This window comes from Macadamia integrifolia, unplaced genomic scaffold (assembly GCF_013358625.1).
Source record: "Macadamia integrifolia cultivar HAES 741 unplaced genomic scaffold, SCU_Mint_v3 scaffold_5A, whole genome shotgun sequence".
Taxonomy (NCBI): Eukaryota; Viridiplantae; Streptophyta; class Magnoliopsida; order Proteales; family Proteaceae; genus Macadamia; species Macadamia integrifolia.
In genome coordinates, this window is record NW_024870671.1 from 207562 (window position 1) to 217427 (window position 9866).

The 9866-nt window shown below is 36.1% G+C and overlaps 1 protein-coding gene across 1 annotated transcript; it reads left to right on the forward strand.

Annotated features, from left to right (window-relative positions):
* Positions 1-6740: 6740 nt before the first annotated feature.
* LOC122071709 (cationic peroxidase 1-like) lies at positions 6741-9215 on the forward strand. Its single transcript, XM_042636094.1, has 3 exons — positions 6741-7038; positions 7128-7319; positions 8518-9215. The coding sequence occupies exons 1-3, from the start codon at positions 6829-6831 to the stop codon at positions 9067-9069; spliced, it is 954 nt and encodes a 317-aa protein (XP_042492028.1). The 5' UTR covers positions 6741-6828; the 3' UTR covers positions 9070-9215.
* Positions 9216-9866: the final 651 nt, after the last annotated feature.

Below are 9866 nucleotides of genomic sequence, written 5' to 3' on the forward strand. Positions count from 1 at the left end.
ATTTCTAGAGTAACATATATATTGTTATAACTAAACAAGGAGCTATCAATCTAAATTAGTTGTGCTTATAAAAATAGGGGAGGGTTTTCATGCACGACCTCATAATGCGGGGATGAATTATGAAATGTCAAATGGGGGGTGGGGTGGGACAGGACCTTTCATGCTGCATGGCCGTGCACGGAACCTTTTGCCATGGGCCCACAACATGATTATTGAAGGTGAAGACAAAGTCATCTTGGGTCCTACTCTGTCTAGAGAGTTAATTGAGTGGGCCAGCTAGTTTGGGCTTGGGCTTGACTGGAATGGCCATATCAATGGCCTCTACTTTAATTGGTGTGGAGTTCTCCATTTTCTTTATGGATCTAACTTGACGTGCTATATTTGTCTGTCACTCCTGAAACATAAAGCCTTTAATGTTTTACCTTTTCAACATTCTATGAACATCACAGGAAAAGGTTAACCCTCTGATATATTTTTTAACAGAAAACTCAGTTATTCCTGTCTTAATGCCTTAGAGATTAAGTAAGACTTTTTCTTATATATTTCCATATATAGGTAGCTTGGACCTTGTACCTTAAAAGTCATATTTTCAACCATTTGGGCTCAACTGCTCCAGCCTCTGGGCCTTTTGATCAAATCCAGTCTTTAGTTTTGTGGGGTTGGAGATTGTTGATTGAACATATTAGATAATGACCCAGTGGTTTGAGCTTCTTCAACTTTGTGACTTGTGATATTTTCCTATCTAGTCCATTCATAATTGAATTATATGTCTAATTTTCATCTATAACACATTGGAAGATTATTGATTGCAAGCTGTTTTGGCTCACAAGTCAAGAAGAAAAAAAGAAGAAAGAAAGCTTTGCATGAACTAAGAATGGATTTCAAAAAAGAAGTCCCTTTCATGTCTCATCTCTTGCGTCAATGAGTTGTATTTGAAATTTCTTCATTTATCACAATTTGGCTTTTCTTAGAGATCAAGCTTCAGAGGAATCCAAATGGATTTTCTCTCCACTTTCCAACAGCCCCTGCTTCAAACACATCCTTAAGTCATCCATTTTTAGTAGTGGGGCAAATGCTTTCCATGTGATCATTCGGTCTTAGTGGGAACAGAATATATCAAACCAGAATCTTTGAACTCTTTAGTAGATTTTTTTTGGTGGAACTCTTTAGTAGATTAGGCCATAGAAATCAATCACATCACCTTTTTTTTTTGGTTAAAGATTCAAAATATTATTAAAATAGAAAAGGACAAATAGTTCATACATTACAAAGAAAAAAAATGTTTTTCAAGAGATCCCACCTTCGACATTGCCATCAACAGGACCTCAAGAAAACCTCAATTAACAAAATCGATATCGTGGTCTAGACATGGCATCATTAAAAGCTTTGCACTGGCATCATATTATTGGTTCATCCTTGATCTATCCTTATCTCTACTAGGCATAGTGTTGTATTTTTGTGAGGTTCAAGGTCTTTAAATTCATGATATTTGTATGGGGAAGTGTTCCCTCTGGACGCAATCCTTGCGAGTGTGTGAGGGTCAGTGGAAGTGCACGAGGAAGTATCCATAAAATGTTATTTCCCATTTCATGGGGACGGATCAATCATTTTACCCCCTCAAGTGTCTGGGTAAGAGTTCTCTATCCAGGAGTGTAATATCTGCCTCAACACAAGGGCCAATGAAAGCAAGCGAAAAAACATCAACCAGACGGACATTTCTGCCTTTTATGGGGTCAAGGCAGTCAATTCCCCCCTATGTATGTGCGCAAAAGGCATACTCTTGGACAAACTCCCTTTTCCCATCATTTACCCTCGAGAGACAACAAGAATCTGTTGGATTTTATTATATTTAATGTCAAAGTTTCTAAATATTTCCTATGGCAAAGATGGGTGTGGGTGTGGGTGTGGTTTAAATTTATATACGAGATTACAAACACTCTTGTATGTGTATAGGGATACTTGTACACATACATGCATGCGTACAGGGATGCTTGTACACGTACAAATACATCTTTATATGAACAGATACACTCATACGTGAAAATGTACTTTGTCTATATATTCTATAGATGGTCTTAACATTAAATAAGTGATTTTAAAAACAAGTGGTTTTGTTCTTCCCACCCTATGTTTTAAATTTCAAATCTTTTTGTGTTTGATAATGAGTATAGCCTTCAGGCTTCCCTATATAATCATGTATTGGAGTGCACCTTATTTGATCAGGAGTTGTTTTATCTTGGAGGTATAAACGCAAATGGCAACCCGGTTGCACAATTAAGAACATTTAAAAACCTTAAAGATAGTATCTTTCTGATACGAATCAACTTGAATTCTATTTACTCTTGATTCAATAAAAATGATTACAACGGAATTTATATACCATCTAATGCAATTACAAGATATCCATATAATTCTTATACTCTACTCTTATTTAGTTTCTAACAGAATCTCAAAATTTGAGACATAAAGAAATGAGTTGGCTGGAAAAGGAAATGAGTTGTTACAAGTCAAAGTAGTATTGCCCTTTAACATGTTGCTCTTTCCATATTTTCTCTCTTTTACTTTGACTTTGAGGGTCTAATGAGGATTGATTTATTATTATTATTAATTTTTTTTCCACCATTGATATGGTGTGCAGATTTCCCTTCCCTTGCGTTGTGAAAAGCTCGCTAAAAAGAAAAAAAAAAAGAATAAAAAAAAAAAAAAAAAAAACTTAGTAGTGGAGTGGTTGACAATGCATGCATTTTAACCGCACCGAAGAGAAGGCTTGTGTTGAATTGTCATTTTCAATTTTATATTGTTTAAAGAATCTTAAACTCTGTCAATCTAATCTTGTGATTAATTAATCTTTTGTTTTATGCAAGAATCAATCAGATTTTATAATTTTTTTAAAGTTTCAAAGAGTCACCAACAATTAGGGGGAAATGCATAAAGAGATTAATTAATATTTTATATAAATTGGACCAACCTTCATATAATATGGGTTGGATTTACTTCGAGTCAAAATAGTCGTTTCCATCCACCTTTATAATTATTATTTTCTTATAAGAGGTTTAGATAAGAGTCAGAGGAAAATTAGATGTTGCAAATTTTGGATAGGTATTGGGTACTTTATGTTGGAAATAATTGAAAATTTCAGGGACCTTTAGAGGCTTTCATGAATCAGTTGGTCTCTTCATTTAGGGTCACTGGATAACAATGTTCAAAAGACACAGTTCTAGTGTTGTGTTGTGTGTATGTACTTTTTTTCCTTCTTATTTTTTGAGAAAATTTGAAATAGACCATATAAGTAACTTCCAGTCTGTTTGTGTTTTTATTTTGTTTTCTGAAATGAACCTAGTGAAAAATTTTTTTATTGGTCATTTAAGAAGCAAAGTTGATGTTGTTTACTAAAAATAAAAACAAAAATTTATAACAAAAATCAACCTAATAAACCCGACGCTCTCTACCACCGCATCGACTCCACTACACCACCACTATCACTAGTATAGAACATAAGGTATATTTCTGCTAATATGCATCCATATGTGTTTTTGTGATCAACCATATGATAGTTCAGATCCTTGGAGTCACTCATACCAAGGGTGTTTATTAATTTTCTCTATTTTCAGTGAAAGTTGAATGGTTCTCATTCAACCCTGATATGATTTAGTCAATATGATTATGGAGTTGATGTGAACCTGCAAAACTAGTCAAACTGAAGACTTGGATATCCATCATTAACAAAAAAAAAGAAAAAGAAAAAATCTATTCATTTAATAAGCTTCTCCCATGAAACAATTCCAAAAGTTTCATTCTCAAGTCAATTTCAAATTACATTGGATGGTTGGTGATACCACTACATTCATTACATATGAGATTTGACAATCCACATGGATTCCAGGGATAAAAAATGGCTAGATAATGACTCTCCATCATATTTAGGTATTATTTAGTAGCTTTCAATTTAAAGACAAGGAGAAAAAATTCAATGCATAGCACACACATTGTAAAATTTTGTCTTGTTATAACAAAAAACAGAAATTATACAAAAGATAAGGCAAACAGTTGCTTTAATTATTGCAGTTCTATTGTGAAATTGTTGTTTAAGTATGCTTTCAACCAAAATTTGATAGAAGATGGAAAATAAATTAGATGAACTTTTAATTTTTCATATATTATATCTACAAAATGTTTGTTGAGAATTTCATCAATACTTGAAATCTAAATTATAAAAAAAATAAACTAAACATTTATTTAATAGTAAGTTGAAACAGTCAATAATAGTAAAACAAATAAATAAACAAATAGAAGATTGATAACTCTATTTGATCACCTCCATCTCCACCTCACATCCACTTGAGGAGGGAAAAAAAGCAAAAAGGCCGGGGGAGCTGTTTGACCTTGATTGTTAATTTTTTAGGTAGTATCCAACTAGCTATGGAAGCCAACTGTACCCTTGAAAAAATTGGTAACAAAGATCCTATAATTATATCTATTTGTATGTTTGCTGACCTAGCTAGCAAGGAGATAGGTTCATGAAAATGTTTAAAGTTCCAAATATAAAAGCATGGTTGGATAATGAAGTGATGATATTAAGAACCAGTAAACCAAATTTCAAATCAATAGAAGAAGAAGAAGAAGAAGAAAGAAGAAGAAAAAGGAGCTGATTATGGTAGATGAACGTAGCTTTCAAATCACAATACCATTTAAATCCCTAGTTTTCACCACCTCAAGTGTGGTGAAAACCTAAACAGCTAAACTGCCACAGATCAAGCAGCAAGCATGTGGAAGGCCAAAGCCATGGTCAATATTGCTGCGTTAAGTATTTTATAATCTTAGTAGTTATTAGTTGTTGGAGAGAAATTTTCTTTCACCGTGCAGTGAGATAGTCAAAGGGTCAAGAACACCACCACCCCCCGTCGAGTAGCTTAGATGGGCCACGGTGAGTGTAGTTGTTGCACCAAAAATATTAATGGAATTCCAACATCATCAACAACATTTTTTCCATCGTTGATGATTGATCAATTTTATCATTTTTTAACTCTTGAGAGAATTGGAATTTTGAAGGTTCTAAATTAGCTAATTGGGGAATTCTTCAAACATCTCTTAAACGCTTAGGTAACTTTTGCTTTGTATCACAAGTACTCAACCACCCACCATGCTAGTAAGTGAAAGAACTAATTAATCACCCAATTTAATTATATGTCTTCTAATATTGTTCTAGCTACCGCCTTAATTGACAAGAGTGAGACTAGCTAATTAAGAAGAATCTGCTAGAATCGCCTGCGTTCACACTCTCTCTCTCATCTCACACCCCAGGAATTAATGGAGCTAAAAGTACCTTATTGCCTTTCTTGGCCTGTTAGGTGAAAAGCTGCAAGGCCATGGCTCATAGCCATATACTCCAGCAAGAAACCAATTAAGAACTCTTGACATGGTCCATGGAAGTGAAAATTCAAACTCTCTACTTGTTCCGACCAACTGCAATTGTCAATTAGCCGGTTGTAGTCTGTTTCGGTCGAACCCATTAGCACATATTGGTCAATTCCAAACCAACCTATGAGCTAATCAATATTTATAATTTAATACACAATTTATATATATTTCAATTAATACCTTTAATTGAATTTCTTTTGGTTTATATACGTTAGTGCCAAAATCATTTGTGGTGAGGAAGTGAGGTGTAGTGAAAATCCAATGGTTGAGGTGTATGGCCGGCCTTCCCAACAGTTGTATGCCCATTGCATTTCATCACTCACTGCAGACAGTTTGAAGTCCATTATATATCTTTATTTTTTGTGTTAAAATCAATTATATTAAGTGAGTAAGTATATAAATATATAAATCACAAAAAAATGTTTTTTTTTTTTTTAAATGTATGTGGTTGATTTAGATCAGTATCATCGATCCAATCTGCTAAGAGTATCGAAATTGGATTGATACAATTTTTGCTAAATCAAATCAAACCAAATCAAACCAATAAAAAATTCAATCACTCTTTTGTTGGACATGGATTTTCTCTAGCGTCTCAGTGCACATCAAAAGGCTGGCAGCACCTAGGCATGCTTCTCCAATCATCAAATGCATGCTGGCACACTCGGTTGTAAGAGAGAATTTGGTTCCCTCTTTTGATTGGGCCTTGGATCCATATTGACACCCTTGCAAGCTACGAACCATAATGTTGTTTGTTAGTACATATTTATTTGGACAAAATTTTCTTAAATCGCGCAATGAATTCACCGCATTGATCCAAGGAAGAGGACCCCACGCAAACCCTTACAAATGGCATCGATGCTTCTCGTTGAACAGATTCCTATTCACCGTGTGTGCAGAAAAACACGGTTCTTCCAAGTCTCTAACCCAGAAAGGAGTAGTTTCTTGAAAAAGAGTACATAGTAGCTAGATTTCACACATTAGGTCCACCGTCAGGCTCTATTTCCACCGGGTCATAGCTGGCCGGCGTCCTTCTCGTCTCCATAACCGCGTTACAGCTTCCATATACACGTCAGCCATTGAAAGATTTAACATGTCATTAGCAATTTGAATATCTATCTCTCAACAACTCAAGATGACAAGATATATATGCGGTGGGAAAGGTGTATCCTCGGCTGTAATTTTTTTTCTATTCATTAATTAATTATATTTTTTTTTACTAAAAAAAATAACAGAGAGAAAGAAGAAGAAAATAATGCCACGTAACGATCGACTAGTATAAATAGAGGGAGTCTGGGGAAGAGACTAGCAACTACTCAAAGCAATTAAGAGCTTCTTCTTCATTTTGTTCTATCTGCTTTCATTCCATTTTGTTCTATCTGCTTTCATTCTCTCTGAGAATATAGATTAATCATGGCTTCTTCTTCCTCTTATAGAATTAGTTTCTGTGTGTTTGTTGTTCTCATTGTGATGGCATCTGCTCAGCTATCCTCAACTTACTATGATACTTCATGTCCTAAAGCTCTCTCTACCATCAAGTCTGTAGTGCACACTGCAGTCGCTAAGGAAAGTCGCATGGGCGCTTCCCTTCTCCGTCTTCAATTCCATGATTGCTTTGTCCAAGTTAGTCTCTCTCTTGATTGGGTCAATCTTTTTATGTCGTCTTTTATTTCATGGATGTTGACATCAAGTGATGTATTGGAATAATGCAGGGTTGCGATGCATCTAATCTGTTAGACGATACGTCAAGCTTCACCGGCGAGAAGACGGCCGCACCAAATAACAATTCAGCCCGGGGGTTCGATGTCATCGACACTATCAAATCCAGTGTTGAGAGCATCTGCCCTGGTGTCGTCTCCTGCGCAGACATTATTGCCGTCGCTGCCCGTGACTCCGTTGTTTGTGTAAGCACCATCGTTCATCTCTCTCTTGCTTAATTGGTTGATTTTTCTTGTTATTATAACGATGGAGTTACATTTAACGTGGCCAACTAGCCAACATGGGTGGACCCATATCAAATCTCAGCCATGAAATTGGAGATTAAGATCTGCTGCTTGTACGATCACCTGGTCGTATGAATCAGCATCCAATACCTCATTTCTTTTGCCATTACAAGGATAAAAATGAGTATATTTGAAAATAAAAAGGATAAATGTTGGATGCTGACTCATGTGATCAGATGATCGTATGAACAAGTGATCCATTTTCATGAAACTGGTTGATAAATATTATGTTGTCTTTATTGAAGGGCCGAGTTTTCTTTAAGCCATAGTTATACAACGAACTATAGACCTTCTTTGTTGTAGTACCCAGTGAAAGAGGATGATAGTCATCATTGTTCTCAGAAGGGCAATAAGGGAATGAAACACCAAAGGGCATTTTAGACTTGTAAAATATATAGGGGATTACTAATGGGTGACCTTAGATTCATGGTGAACCCTTCGTCAAGAAAAGTTATTACAATTTTTTACGTGTATAATAAGTAATATATATTTTTTCTCTTTCCTTCTTTTTACGTAAAACAAATAGAGCCATGAAAAGCAAATTTAAAGTTACATAAAATTGTAAGATGCCAACGTCATGTCCAAGGAATTTAGTCGGCTTTTACAATTTGAAGTCAATTTTACTCATTGCTGACCTAGACTTGCACAGCAGTTAGCTTGCTCCAATATAATCTAGATATTGTGAGTTAGAGCATTATAATATTCCTTAGACCTTGGAATGACGAGCCTAATGGGTATGCCTTTTACTCTGCTGAAGCTCTTGAAAGTTCAGATCAGGTACCTGTATGAGAATCATTCACGTACGTTGTTTGATCCACACTTGGATTCCATTTAATCTCTCTCCTTCTTTGATTGATTTTTATTTTCATTGGAATCCAAATGTGAATTAAACACCGTACAAGAATGATTCACGTACGAGGACTTGATCCACCAACGTGACTAAGATTTTGATTCGTAGGTAGGCTCCTAAATGTTACCACCCTTTGCTGATGGGCTTTAATTACATTTAAGTATGGTTTTCCCTCTTTTATAGTTGTTAGTTCTTACTCGTTCAAGTTAGTAGTTAAAAGTTAGTTAAAACCGTTATTGGACATTGCAGTTGGGTGGCCCTTCATGGACTGTTCAGCTAGGAAGAAGAGATTCGACCACAGCAAGTTTTAGTTTGGCTAACAGTGACATCCCTGCACCGTCCTTGAATCTCAGTGGGCTTATCTCTTCCTTCTCCAAGAAAGGTTTAACTACGAAGGAAATGGTGGCTCTCTCAGGAGCCCACACCATAGGCCAAGCTAAGTGCTCAAGTTTCAAAGCTCGTCTCTACAATGAGAGTAACATTGCTACATCCTTCGCAACATCCTTGAAGTCGAATTGCCCGACCACCGGCGGTGACGACAATCTCTCCCCTCTTGACACTACAAGCCCAAACTACTTTGATAATGCTTATTACAAGAACCTGTTGAGCAACAAGGGTCTGTTACACTCAGATCAACAGCTTTACAGTGGTGGCTCTACAGATTCTCAGGTCACCAGCTATAGCACCAGTTCTTCCACTTTCTCATCGGATTTCGGAAGTGCCATGGTGAGTATGGGAAACATTAGTCCACTTACAGGGACTAGTGGGGAGATCAGAACCAATTGCAGGAAAACCAACTAGGCCTTGATCTCCAGTTTTTTGTTGTGGTTTGCTTTGATGTTTTTGATGAATTGTGATAATAGTTATTATTAATAAGGAGAATTCACTACGTTTGATGTATGTCATCAATATTCATAATGGAAACAGATAATAAGTGTTGTTTTTAATTGCAAGCTTCTCGGGAGTTTTTAACAGATCTCTCTCTCTCTCTCTCTCTCTCTCTCTCTCTCTCTCTCTCTCTCTCATACCATACCAGAATTGCTAAAATGCCTATGGAAAGAAAATAGATAACATAAATCAATAATTGTGCCATTATGATTTTTCTTCTTCTTATTATTTTTTTTTCATACTTTATTTTTTCTTTTCTTTACCTCCAAACATAGTCTTAAGTAGAAAGCAAACTAAGGATAGAAAATAACTGATCAAATAGGGGTTACCCATAATGGTAACTAGGGGTGCAACAGGGCCGGGTTGGGCTGGGCTTCTTAAAATCCTAGCCCAACCCTGAGTCCCTTTAACTGGGCCCAAACCCGCCCTAACCCTGACTCAGGGCAGCAAAACTTCAACCCAAACCCAACCCTTCAAGGTTCAACCCAACCCTTATTGGCCCTGATTGGCTTTGATTTTTCAGGTTTGGCCCTGGATGACCCTGATGGCACTGCCTTTGACCCTGATTGACCCTGACCCTGAACCTAATTTGCTATTAAGGGCCGGGTATATCCTGACCCTAACCCTGCAAAATATAAAATAATTAAAAATAAAAAAATATTCATAATAAAGAGGAGATAAAAAATAGAAAGCCATAATTTACTTGTCAT